The sequence below is a fragment of the Eubalaena glacialis genome, chromosome 3 (assembly GCF_028564815.1).
Source record: "Eubalaena glacialis isolate mEubGla1 chromosome 3, mEubGla1.1.hap2.+ XY, whole genome shotgun sequence".
Classification (NCBI taxonomy): Eukaryota; Metazoa; Chordata; class Mammalia; order Artiodactyla; family Balaenidae; genus Eubalaena; species Eubalaena glacialis.
Window position 1 is genome coordinate 116,191,252 of NC_083718.1, and position 14,639 is coordinate 116,205,890.

At 40.7% G+C, this 14,639-nt stretch overlaps 1 protein-coding gene across 4 annotated transcripts in view; it reads right to left on the bottom strand.

Annotated features, from left to right (window-relative positions):
- LRRC8B (leucine rich repeat containing 8 VRAC subunit B) overlaps nucleotides 1–14,639 on the bottom strand; it is a 91,192-nt gene that overhangs the window by 19,186 nt on the left and 57,367 nt on the right. For all 4 annotated transcript variants that reach the window (XM_061186342.1, XM_061186345.1, XM_061186344.1 and 1 more), the window contains 2 exons: nucleotides 14,236–14,338; nucleotides 9,545–11,709 (listed from right to left, as the gene is read on the bottom strand). In XM_061186342.1, the coding sequence (XP_061042325.1) occupies nucleotides 9,545–11,683 (2,139 nt within the window). In that variant the 5' untranslated portion in view covers nucleotides 11,684–11,709; nucleotides 14,236–14,338. The remainder of the gene's footprint in view (nucleotides 1–9,544; nucleotides 11,710–14,235; nucleotides 14,339–14,639) is intronic.

Here is a 14,639-nt window from a genome sequence, read left to right on the forward strand (position 1 = left end):
TTTAACAATATTCCTACCAAGTGGTCGACAATTTGTATCTGGACAGTTTTATTAATAAGAAAATCACTTCTCCCTTCTCAAATGTTCATTCAGTCTCTGGACAGCTTTCTGGGAAAAGATGAGAAATCTTCTCCTGCTTGTCTGAGCTCTAACACTTGCAGCTACTCCCAATAAGCCTTCTTTCCTATGTAAGGTCTTCCAAATATTCGAAGACCAATATTGTGGACTATTCTCTCTCCCTTCCCTCCCCAATACTTCCTGTAATTAGGATACACTATTCCATCAGAGAGGAACTTTTCATCTCTCTGGTCACTGTCTTCTGAGTTCCAGTTTCTCCACATCCTTAGCAGGTAAGTCTCTTCATAGTTCTGATGAAAGTGTTCCTCACCCATTCAAAGGTGTCACGGTCATCATTATGGCCCGGAGGATGCTCCACAACTGCTGGCTATCACACTTCTGAGACAACACAGCCAAAGACACCATTGTACTTTGGCCATAAACTATCTTCAGCATAAGACTTTTCATATGCTACCAAGTACCCTTCAAGACAAAATATGTCTGATACTAATACCTAGTCTCCCTTTTAGCCACAATCAAGAAGTCAGTAAACTTGGTGTCAAAGGGACCAATGATCTTAAAGTTAACATTGAACTACAGAAAGCCGTTAAACTGCTTATACATTTAGATAATTCACGGCCCGCTGACAATTTAATCAGCCACGACTTTCAAAAATGTATGGACTGGTCAGGAGGAGCTTCAAGATGGCGGAAGAGTAAGACGTGGAGATCACCTTCCTCCCCACAAATACATCAGAAATACATCTACATGTGGAACAACTCCTACAGAACACCTACTGAATGCTGGCAGAAGACCTCAGTCCTCCCAAAAGGCAAGAAACTCCCCACGTACCTGGGTAGGGCAAGAGAAAAAAGAAAAAACAAAGACAAAAGAATAGGAACAGGACCCGCACAAGTGGGAGGGAGCTGTGAACGAGGAAAGGTTTCCACACACTAGGAAGCCCCTTCGCGGGCGGAAACTGGGGGTGGCAGAGGGGGGAAGCTTTGGAGCCACAGAGGAGACCGCAGCAACAGGGGTGCGGAGGGCAAACAGAGAGATTCCCGCACAGAGGAGCGGTGCCGAGCAGCACTCACCAGCCCGAGAGGTTTGTCTGCTCAGCCGCCGGGACGGGCGGGGGCTGGGAGCTGAGGCTCGGGCTTCGGTCGGATCGCAGGGAGAGGACTGGGGTTGGCGGCGTGAACACAGCCTGAAGGGGGCTAGTGCGCCACAGCTAGCCGGGAGGGAGTCCGGGGGAAAAAGTCTGGAGCTGCCGAAGAGGCAAGAGACTTTTTCTTGCCTCTTTGTTTCCTGGTGCGCGAGGACAGGGGATTAAGAGCGCTGCTTAAAGGAGCTCCAGAGACAGGCACGAGCCGCGGCTATCAGCACGGACCCCCGAGCCGGGCATGAGACACTAAAGCTGCTGCTGCCGTCACCAAGAAGCCTGTGTGCGAGCACAGGTCAATATCCACACCTCCCCTCCCGGGAGACTGTGCAGCCTGCCACTGCCAGGGTCCTGTGATCCAGGGACAACTTCCCTGGGAAAACGCACGGCGCGCCTCAGGCTGGTGCAACATCACACTGGCCTCTGCCGCCACAGGCTGGCCCTGCACAAGGTACCCCTCCCTCCCCCTGGCCTGAGTGAGCCAGAGCCCCCAAATCAGCTGCTCCTTTAACCCCGTCCTGTCTGAGCGAAGAACAGATGCCCTCAGGCGACCTACACGCAGAGGCGGGGCCAAATCCAAAGCTGAACCCCAGGAGCTGTGCGAACAAAGACGAGAAAGGGAAATCTCTCCCAGCAGCCTCAGGAGCAGCGGACTAAATCTTCACAATCAACTTGATGTACCTGCATCTGTGGAATACCTGAATAGACAACGAATCATCCCAAATTGAGGAGGTGGACTTTGGGAGCAATATATATATATTTTTTTCCCTTTTTCTCTTTTTGTGAGTGTGTATGTATATGCTTCTGTATGTGATTTTGTCTGTATAGCTTTGCTTTTACCATTTGTCCTAGGGTTCTGTCTGGCCTTTTTTTTTTTTTTTTTTTTAAGTATAGTTTTTAGCACTTGTTATCATTGGTGGATATTTGTTTTTTGGTTTGGTTGCTTTCTTCTTTCTTTCTTTCTTATTTTTTTATTACTTAAAAATTTTTTTATTAATAATTATTTTTTATTTTAATGACTTTATTTTATTTTACTTTATTTTATCTTCTTTCTTTCTTTCTTTCTTTCTATTTTTTCTCCCTTTTATTATGAGCTGTGTGGATGACAGGCTCTTGGTGGTCCAGCCAGGCGTCAGGGCTGTGCCTCTGAGGTGGGAGAGCCAAGTTCAGGACAGTGGTCCACAAGATACCTCCCAGCTCCACATAATATCAAACAGCGAAAATCTCCCAGAGATCTCCATCTCAACGCCAAGACCCAGCTCCACTCAATGACCAGCAAGTTCCAGTGCTGGACACCTTATGCCAAACAACTAGCAAGATAGGAACACAACCCCACCCATTAGCAGAGAGGCTGCCTAAAATCATAATAAGGTCACAGACACCCAAAAACACACCACTGGACGCGGACCTGCCCACCAGAAAGACAAGATCCAGCCTCATCCACTAGAACACAGGCACTAGTCCCCTCCACCAGAAAGCCTACACAACCCACTGAACCAACCTTAGTCACTGGGGGCAGACACCAAAAACAACGGGAACTACGAACCTGCAGCCTGCGAAAAGGAGACCCCAAACACAGTAAGTTAAGCAAAATGAGAAGACAGAGAAACACACAGCAGAAAAAGGAGCAAAAAACCCACCAGACCTAAAAAATGAAGAGGAAATAGGCAGTCTACCTGAAAAAGAATTCAGACTAATGATAGTAAAGATGATCCAAAATCTTGGAAATAGAATGGAGAAAATACAAGAAATGTTTAACAAGTACCTAGAAGAACTAAAGAGCCAACAAACAATGATGAACAACACAATAAATAAAATTAAAAATTCTCTAGAAGGGATCAACAGCAGAATAACTGAGGCAGAAAAACAGATAAGTGACCTGGAAGAAAAAATAGTGGAAATAACTACTGCAGACCAGAATAAAGAAAGAAGAATGAAAAGAATTGAGGACAGTCTCAGAGACCTCTGGGACAACATTAAACGCACCAACATTCGAATTATAGGGGTCCCAGAAGAAGAAGAGAAAAAGAAAGGGACTGAGAAAATATTTGAAGAGATTATAGTTGAAAACTTCCTTCATATGCGAAAGGAAATAGTTAATCAAGTCCAGGAAGCACAGAGAGTCCGATACAAGATAAATCCAAGGAGAAACACGCCAAGACACATATTAATCAAACTATCAAAAACTAAATACAAAGAAAAAATATTAAAAGCAGCAAGGGAAAAACAACAAATAGCATACAAGGGAATCCCCATAAGGTTAACAGCTGATCTTTCAGCAGAAACTCTGCAAGCCAGAAGGGAGTGGCAGGACATACGTAAAGTGATGAAGGGCAAAAACCTACAACCAAGATTACTCTACCCAGCAAGGATCTAATTCAGATTTGACGGAGAAATGAAAACCTTTACAGACAAGCAAAAGCTAAGAGAATTCAGCATCGACAAACCAGCTTTACAACAAATGCTAAAGGAACTTCTCTAGGCAGGAAACAAAAGAGAAGGAAAAGACTTACAATAACAAACGCAAAACAATTAAGAAAATGGTAATAGGAACATACATATCGATAATTACCTTAAATGTAAATAGATTAAATGCTCCCACCAAAAGACACAAACTGGCTGAATGGATACAAAAACAAGACCCATATATATGCTGTCTACAAGAGACACGCTTCAGACCTAGGGACACATACAGACTGAAAGTGAGGGTCTGGAAAAAGATATTCCATGCAAATGGAAATCAAAAGAAAGCTGGAGTAGCAATTCTCATATCAGACAAAATAGACTTTAAAACAAAGACTATTACAAGAGAAAAAAAAGGACACTACATAATGATCAAGGGATCAATCCAAGAAGATATGACAATTGTAAATATTTATGCACCCAACATAGGAGCACCTCAATACATAAGGCAAATACTAACAGCCATAAAAGGGGAGATCGACAGTAACACAATCATAGTAGGGGATTTTAACACCCCATTTTCAACAATGGACAGATCATCCAAAATGAAAATAAATAAGGAAACACAAGCTTTAAATGATACATTAAACAAGATGGACTTAATTGATATTTATAGGACATTCCATCCAAAACAACAGAATACACTTTCTTCTCAAGTGCTCATGGAACATTCTCCAGGATAGATCATATCTTGGGTCACAAATCAAGCCTTGGTAAATTTAAGAAATTGAAATCGTATCAGGTATCTTTTCTGACCACAATACTATGAGACTAGATATCAATTACAGGAAAAAATCTGTAAAAAATACAAACACATGGAGGATAAACAATACACTACTTAATAACCAAGAGATCACTGAAGAATTCAAAGAGGAAATCAAAAAGTACCTAGAAACAAATGACAATGAAAACACGACGACCCAAAACTTATGGGATGCGGCAAAAGCAGTTCTAAGAGGGAAGTTCATAGCAATACAATCCTACTTAAGAAACAAAAAAAATCTCAAATAAACAACGTAACCTTACACCTAAAGCAGTTAGGGAAAGAAGAACAAAAAAACCCCAAAGGTAGCAGAAGGAAAGAAATCATAAAGATCAGATCAGAAATAAATGAAAAAGAAATGAAGGAAACTATAGCAAAGATAAATAAAACTAAAAGCTGGTTCTTTGAGAAGATAAACAAAATTGATAAACCATTAGCCAGACTCATCAAGAAAAAAACGGAGAACTCTCAAATCAATAGAATTAGAAATGAAAAAGGAGAAGTAACAACTGGCACTACAGAAATACGAAGGATCATGAGAGATTACTACAAGCAACTCTATGCCAATAAAATGGAAACCTGGAAGAAATGGACAAATCCTTAGAAATGCACAACCTTCCAAGACTGAACCAGGAAGAAACAGAAAATATGAACAGAACAATCACAAGCACTGAAATTGAAACTGTGATTAAAAATCTTCCAACAAACAAAAGCCCAGGACCAGATGGATTCACAGGCGAATTCTATCAAACATTTAGAGAAGAGCTAACACCTATCCTTCTCAAACTCTTCCAAAATATAGCAGAGGGAGGAACACTCCCAAACTCATTCTACGAGGCCACCATCACCCTGATACCAAAACCAGACAAAGATGTCACAAAGAAAGAAAACTACAGGCCAATATCACTGATGAACATAGATGCAAAAATCCCCAACAAAATACTAGCAAAAAGAATCCAACAGCACATTAAAAGGATCCTACACCATGATCAAGTGGGGTTTATCCCAGGAATGCAAGGATTCTTCAATATATGCAAATCAATCAATGTGATACACCATATTAACAAAGTGAAGGAAAAAAACCATATGATCATCTCAATAGATGCAGAGAAAGCTTTCGACAAAATTCAACACCCATTTGTGATAAAAAGCCTCCAGAAAGTAGGCACAGAGGGAACTTACCTCAACATAATAAAGGCCATATATGACAAACCCACAGCCAACATCGTCCTCAACGGTGAAAAACTGAAACCATTTCCACTAAGATCAGGAACAAGACAAGGTTGCCCACTTTCACCACTATTATTCAACATAGCTTTGGAAGTTTTAGCCACAGCAATCAGAGAAGAAAAAGAAATAAAAGGAATCCAAATCAGAAAAGAAGAAGTAAAGCTGTCACTGTTTGCAGATGACATGATACTATACTTAGAGAATCCTAAAGATGCTACCAGAAAACTACTAGAGCTAATCATCGAATATGGTAAAGTAGCAGGATACAAAATTAATGCACAGAAATCTCTTGCATTCCTATACATTAATGATGAAGAATCTGAAAGAGAAATTAAGGAAACACTCCCATTTACCACTGCAACAAAAAGAATAAAATACCTAGGAATAAACCTACCTAAGGAGACAAACTACCTGTATACAGAAAACTATAAGACACTGATGAAAGAAATTAAAGACGACACAAACAGATGGAGAGATATACCATGTTCTTGGATTGGAAGAATTAACATTGTGAAAATGACTATACTACCCAAAGCAATCTACAGATTCCATGCAATCCCTATCAAACTACCAATGGCATTTTCCACAGAACTAGAATAAAAAATCGCACAATTTGTATGGAAACACAAAAGACTCCGAATAGCCAAAGTAATCTTGAGAAAGAAAAACGGAGCTGGAGGAATCTGGCCCCTGGACTTCAGACTATACTACAAAGCTACAGTAATCAAGACAGTATGGTACTGGCACAAAAACAGAAATATAGATCAATGGAACAGGATAGAAAGCCCAGAGATTAACCCACGCACATATGGTCACCTTATTTTTGATAAAGGAGGCAAGAATATACAGTGGAGAAAAGACAGCCTCTTCAATAAGTGGTGCTGGGAAAACTGGACAGCTACATGTAAAAGAATGAAATTAGAACACTCCCTAACACCATACACAAAAATAAACTCAAAATGGATTAAAGACCTAAATGTAAGGCCAGACACTATCAAACTCTTAGAGGAAAACATAGGCAGAACACTCTATGACATAAATCACAGCAAGATCCTTTTTGACCCACCTCCTAGAGAAATGGAAATAAAAACAAAAATAAACAAATGGGACCTAATGAAACTTAAAAGTTTGCACAGCAAAGGAAACCATAACCAAGACGAAAAGACAACCCTCAGAATGGGAGAAAATATTTGCAAATGAAGCAACTGGCAAAGGATTAACCTCCAAAATTTACAAGCAGCTCATGCAACTCAATATCAAAAAAACAAACAACCCAATCCAAAAATGGGCAGAAGACCTTAATAGACATTTCTCCAAAGAAGATATACAGATTGCCAACAAACACATGAAAGGATGCTCAACATCACTAATCATTAGAGAAACGCAAATCAAAACTACGAGGTATCACCTCACACCAGTCAGAATGGCCATCATCAAAAAATCTACAAACAATAAATGCTGGAGAGGGTGTGGAGAAAAGGGAACCCTGTTGCACTGTTGGTGGGAATGTAAATTGATACAGCCACTATGGAGAACAGTATGGAGGTTCCTTATAAAACTAAAAATAGAACTACCATACGACCCAGCAATCCCACTACTGGGCACATACCCTGAGAAAATCATAATTCAAAAAGAGTCATGTACCACAATGTTCATTGCAGCTCTATTTACAATAGCCAGGATATGGAAGCAACCTAAGTGTCCATCGACAGATGAATGGATAAAGAAGATGTGGCACATATATACAATGGAATATCACTAAGCCATAAAAAGAAATGAAATTGAGTTATTTGTAGTGAGGTGGGTGGACCTAGAGTCTTTCATACAGAGTGAAGTAAGTCAGAATGAGAAAAACAAATACCGTATGCTAACACATAGATATGGAATCTAAAAAAAAAAAAAAAATGGTTCTGACGAACCTAGGGGCAGGACAGGAATAAAGACACAGATGTAGAGAATGGACTTGAGGACACAGGGAGTGGGAAGGGTAAGCTAGGACGAAGTGAGAGAGTGGCATGGACTACACTACCAAATGTAAAATAGCTAGCTAGTGGGAAGCAGCCGCATAGCACAGGGAGATCAGCTGGGTGCTTTGTGACCACCTAGAGGGGTGGGATAGGGAGGGTGGGAGGGAGGGAGACGCAAGAGGGAGGAGATACGAGGATATATGTATATGTATTAACTGATTCACTTTGTTATAAAGCAGAAACTAACACACCATTGTAAAGCAATTATACTCAAAAAAAAGGAATGGGTTGTTCCCTCATGGAGTAACCCTAAGCAGCAGAACTGAAGGGTCTTGGGGTTTTATTCTTCCTACATATATTCAGAGATTGCTTAATAAAAGCGTGTTAATCTGTTCACACTGGAAGAAAAAAAAAATTTATGGAGTGATTTAACTGTACAACAACTTGGTGAAACCAACGCCTTTCAAAAGAATTATTTATATTTTTTATTATAGGTTTAACAACAGAAAAAGTGTAACCAAAATACTAGTATTAATCAACTGCATAATTAAATGACACTAATGATAAATCTCTAGACCTGTAGTTTTCAAAGTATGGTCACCAGACCAGCAGCACCAGCTTCACCTGAGATTTTTAGAACTGCAAACTGCAGACCTACTTACTGAATCAGAACCCTGGAGTGGGGCTCAGCAATCTGTGTTTTAACAGGCCCTTCAGGTAATTCTGATGTAAACTGCTAATCTAGATCAACCTTAAAGGAGTTTTAAAACCTCATAATCCTTTAAGACATGAAGATGTTTTGTTTACTGTATAATGGGTTCTATCCTTTTACATATGAATAAAGTCATAGAATTCTAAAAGTCAGTATGAATTTTGCCTCATTCCCCAACTCTCTGGTATTTTTCCAACAATCCATGGTTTCTGAAAATACTGTCTGGTGATTAATATGTTTACTAGCCAACACCATGCTTGTAGCTATATTTAGCATGAAATATGAATTATAAAAAGTCCAGGAGATAGTACCTTTTTGGGTAGAGCAGAAGAAAATAGTTCCCATTTTTAACTAGAGGAGGATCACTTTCATCTTTTGGCAGACCTGATTTCTGACAGGTTTTTTTTCTCCTTCCCATATGGATATTACCATCATTCTCTTGCCCTTTCAGCCAGCATGATTTTTTGTCTTTTTCCTCGTCCTTCACATTTTAACCTAGGAAACTACTCATTTTTGTTTTTTCTTGTTTCAGCAAAGTTAAGTTTTCCTTAACTTGGCTTTACTGTTGCAAATTATGGTTCATTTTTAAAGCACAGATGCTGGAAAAAGCTTCTAAGGAGCCCTAGTGTTGCATTATAGAACCAGGCCTTTCATTTTGAATTGTCTTTCTAGACATGCATGGAGATTTCAAGTCTTTCTTACTGTATCACAAAAAAGACTTATGAATAATTCATGATCACAGTATTTTTAACAAAAAGTTCTCCTATGACAGATTTGGAAAGCTGAAAAGTTTTATGAAACTTTCTGAATACTTAAGACTTTTCCAAAATGAAAGCAAGCACTGCCATAACTAAGTAATTAGTTTAAAACACTTCAATTGTAATGTTTATGTAAAAAACAGCGAAAGAGGATAAAGAGAACACTTGTTGAGTACCTACTATGTGCCATGAACTGTGCCAAATGCTCATATATTTTTTCATAAAATCTCCATGACAACTTGTAAATTAGATGAAAAACCGATGCTCAGTGTTTTGATAATTTGTCCATGGTCACATGTCTAGAAGTGGTAGTCAGGCCGAGCTCAGGAGGCTTAGTATGACTTAAAGTCCATTATCTTTAACTACATCACACACTGCAACAGCAGATGCTCAAATGACTGGCCAAATAAAGGGCAGAACGGATTTACTTACGTTGTTGTTGGTCACAGCAAAGTACTGCAAATTACTCAGGTACTGGATTTCTTCTGGAATGAAGGTCAGGTGGTTACAGCTTAGATCCAAATAATGTAGTTTGGTGCATAGGAAAAGCTGCAGGGGCAGATTCTCAATGTTATTATGGTCCAAAGAGAGCTGCTCTAGATTAGATAATGCCCCAATCTGGGCCGGAATATAAGCGATGTTATTGTGCCACAACTTTAAGCAGGAAAGATTCTGGAGATGCTGAAAGCTAATGATCTCTTCCACAGTTTTAAGGTTATTTTCTTTGAGGTTTAACTCATGCAAATTGTTCAGACTGAAAATGGAGTGCGGAATGCGTTCCAGGTCGCAGCTGATCAGCTCCAGGCTTTTCAGATTGACCATCTTTTTCAAGTTGTTCAATACAACCAGCTTGCTCCCCTCGTTATCGAGGGACAACTTCTGCAGCGAAGGCAGGAGGTCTGTAATGACTTGTGGGATCCGGGAGATGCTGCTCTTCAAGTAGAGGGTCCTCAGGTTTTTCAAGTCCTGAAAGCCCTCCAACTGCATGGTACTCACCTGCTCAGGTAGAACACAGCCTGAGAGGTAAAGTTCCTTGAGATTCTTCAGATGAAATACCCAGCGTGGAATTTTCCCCATTTCAGTAAATTTCAGGCGGAGGATTTTTAAATTCTCCTCTAGAAAGGCCAGGGCAGGATGGTCGACCACCAGAGACGAATGGTACACGTGGAGCTCCTTGAGGTTGACCAGCTGCGAGACTGCAGAAGGCAGCTTGACCTCAGGGATCAGCTCCAGGCTTAGCACTTCAATTTCTGTCAGCTCAAAGACATTGTCTGGAAGACCGTTTAGCATGAAAAGATGCAGTTCTATCTTGTCCTGGGAATTTTTCACAAGCTTACTTTTCAGTTTCTCGACCGTCCATTCGTTGTTGAGGTTGATCTGTTTCAGTTTGTTCTCACTGACCTCCGACAGGAATATGGAGAAGCGTTTGGAGTAAAGAGGATCATACTGATCAGCCAGATGGAGAATGAAGGCGAAGTCATTCTTGACATCTGGGATGTCACTGTAGTTGCTTTTTTCTCTCAGCGCCTCAAAAGAATATTGCTTCAGAGAACTCCGCAGCATCCACCACAAGCTGTAGGAGGAGGTAAGACCATAAAGTATAACCAAGATGACATAAAATGAAGCCAGGACCTTAAATATTTCTGCCAAGGAGTAGACACACTGGTAGCGCTTATATCCAGTAAAAGCCTGCACATCCACTGAACAGTCAATTTCAAGAGTAATGTAGGTTAAAAAATACGGAACGTAAGTTATGATGAGGACAAACAAAATGACTTTGACTATTATCTGCTTCAGATACACTCTATAAATGATATCCTTCTGTTCCACGTGCATGCGGAACCTTTTCACTTTTTCAAAGATGGCTTTGGCCTGTTCGCCCTCCTTCTTGTCCAGGACGCTAGAAGTTGGGCTTTCTATGCCAGCTGACTCTAAGCCAGGCTGCGGGTAGGGCAATGACTGCTTGTTGCAATCAACATCAGCTGAGCACCCTGAGGGAGAAAGCAAAACCTTGGACTTGGAGAGCGTCAGGGGCCTCACTGACTGCTCAGCCACCGTCTCTGACAGGGCACGGGTGGTCCACGGAGAATCGAAGCACTTGTGAAGGATGGCCACAAAATGCTCGAGCCTGGAACTGGTACTGGGGTAGTTCAGCCAAAAGTTGCTGCAGGCTGCAAAGATGAGCGTGTGCAAGAGCACCAGGTAGGGAAAGAACTTTGCAAACCAGTGGAGCTGCTTCTCATAACACACGGCGTCGATGTAGGAGTACTGCTGTCGGTGGAGGTCGTTCTGGATTCTGAGGGGGAGAGGAAGCGGCGTCCCGGGATCGGAGGACGTGTTCACGCTGGCTTTCAGGACGTCCCAAGGCACGGCGCAGTGATTGTCGAATTCCACCTTACACGGAAGACAGCACAGAACCCTGCTCTGTGTGAGCTGGAGGGCTCCAGCCAGCACGGCCACCAGCAGCATGATCAGGGTGATGTAATACCAAAAGACGTCCCACCACGGTTTTAGGATGTGATAAGACGACTGGGCGTCTGCTAAACATTTTAGCTCTGTTAGTGTAATCATGACTTTCCCTTGTAGGAGGACAGAAACTGGAAGAGGAAAATAAAAGAAAAACCACTGAAGCAAGTACCCCAAATAAGCTTAAACTCTAAGGCTTGTACATAACCAAGTAGGATTTAGCTCAGGGGCAAAACCTGGGAAGCAGGGCTGATGATCAAAAGGTATCAAAGTTTCCTGGTTTCATTCGAAACCTTAGGCTATGCCAACTGAGCACTGTAAAGTCCCTTAGATGAGAGACCACTTGGTGACAGCCAGATTGGATCTGTAAAGGTATTTATTTGGTGCAGGACGTGAAGCAACTATCTAGTTTCCTCCTGCATCTTCACTTCATGCTAAGCTACTAAAAACCAGAAGCTGAATTTTCGTCAATCAACATTAGGAAAACTTGTTCTTATGCTACTAATTTCCAACAGCCACATTTTGTACCTTCCAAATGGTCTGAATAAGCTCTCTTTCACATTCCACTCCCAAGTCTGGAGCATCGGTTACAGCCTAAGAGTTGTGTTTCAACCATGACAAGGAACTTCCTTTGAGCAAGCACTGCTTTATAAAATTATCCCTTAGGATTAGAGGGATGTACCAATTCTATGTTCAGAACAAACTGTGATTTAATACATTATCTCCTTTCCCCCCAAGCTCTTGCTTTGTAACTTACGTTCACATCCAACTTAGAATATTTAAAAGCTGGCACAAAACGGTAATGGCTTAAAAAATGGATGGGGAAGAAAGCCCCAGTTACAACACTGTGGAAGGGACTCTCTCTCATGTTTAATGTTTTGATGGCAAAGTACTAATAGTATAAATGATTAAGGGCCCATGCTATTCCTATTTTTGCCTTCAGAAAAACAAGGTGGATTTTGCATTTTCATATTTAAAGTATTCAGACAATGCTCTTTACAGAAATGATTTATGTAGTATTCAGCCTTACCTAAATCGTTTAAAAAATTGTTAACTAGTAAAATCCACACCACCTATAAGATGGCACAGAGTAAGACAGATAAAAGGAAATATTTGGATTTATAACAATTCTGGTTAAAAAAAATCACAGTAGCATGGTCATCTTTGCTGGTGGTCCAGCTGCAACCTTCATCCATGGACTTCTCTTGCACTTTTTTGAGTCTTAAGTCTTATCATCTTTCCTGGGTCTGAGTTTCTCTCTCTAGATACCCTAGTACTGGTAGCACCCCCAAGAAAAACTGTTTTGCTCTCATTAGTCTTCCTTCAAGGGACTGGTATCCTTCCTTGAAACCTAGAATCCCATTACAGAGGCTCTGATACCTATGAATAAGTGTCTTTTCTTTTGCTGGTCAGCCCTAACATATTCCTGACCATCTGACCCTGAACCCTATACCTTCATGCTCTCTCCCTTGCTAGGGCATCCCAGGATCCTTGATTTTAACTACTAGCCTGGAGCACCACTTTCCACCTGCATCCTACAGTATGATGATGGCCATCATCATACTATATGGATTCAACTTCCTCTTACGACCTATGGCTTGATTAAATAATTTTCCAGGGTTTCCTTCCCTTACTCTAGTTTAGTGGGTCTATTTCTAACTCTCAACTCCTCCCCTTCTGCTTCACTCCACTGCAGTTAATCATAACTGTGTGTCAAGACAAGACAAAAACCAAAAACAAGAGGATTATATGCGACAGATAGAAAGTCTGGGCTTAGACCCCAAAATACCATCAACATGATGGGAGGAAAGGAGGGCAGAAAACATTGCTGGATGAACATGTGAAAAATACCTAAGGATTTTAGTTGACATGAATGCATGCATTAAGCTAATTGTGTCATAGCTATTATGCAAAATATAGCTATATGCTATCTTTACGCTAAATATAGCCATAATATGACTATAATCTGTGGCCATATTAAATCATGAACCCAGATAAAGGGGCAACAGTCCTTCTGTGTCTGCCTGGTAAGATCACACCTGGAACCCAACATTCAGTCATAGGTTAAAGACTCATCGGGCAACAAAATAATCAGGAGCTACTTGTCTACGAACCATTTCCTATGGAGGAACACAGGTAATTGATGATATTCAGCTGAGATGAAAGATGACTAGGGGAACCTGAGCATTTATCTTTACATTTTTGCAGGACTACCTCTTGGATTAAAAAATAAGTGGATTTGTTCCAGAGGCAGAACTAGGCGGGTGCACATTTTAGAAAGTGACATTGTGATTTAATTTGTAGTGGAACATCCATAGCAATAGTTCTGTGAAATAGTTCAGGCCCTTCTCCTGCCAGGGCTGAGCTGAATAAGATGACCATCCGTCAAGGATGTTGCAAAGGAATTTCTTGTAATGGATAAAGAAAGTGAACGAGATCATCTCTAAGGGCTCTGCCAGCTCAAAGTCTATGGCTTTATTTGTCCCCTCAAAGATGCTGGGAGTTATATTCATTTCAGATACACAACTGAAATTGTAGAAGAATGTAAACACAAACAGCTCTAACAATAAGGGTATTTGACAGACAGCAAATATTTATTCAACAAAGAGCACAGGTCAACATTGGCCAAAATAATATACTTTAAATATTATACTTACTATAATGAAAAAAAATGAATCCAATAAGTTGACTGTGCTTCAGTCAGGAGGCCTACACCTTTTGAAATTTCTTAGACACACCATCTCTGTGATTGTCTTCATTCTGTGAGAAAGTATAGATATCTTGAAATAGCTGTGGTCATCCAAACAAACAAAATTGGAGATACTGTCGTTAGAGACCCTCTCCATCATAAGACATTACATGGCAAGTGGATTTTCATAGACCAGTTGACTTTTCACACTGGGAGACATTCTGGCAAAGCTATTTATATAAGACCCCATCCACATACCAGATTGCGCTCAGCCTCTGAACCTCCTTAACTTACAGAGAAGTTTCTATGGAAATTTAGATGTTAACATAGTTTAAAATGCTGTATCTACAACACTTAGCTTTTTCCAAGCAG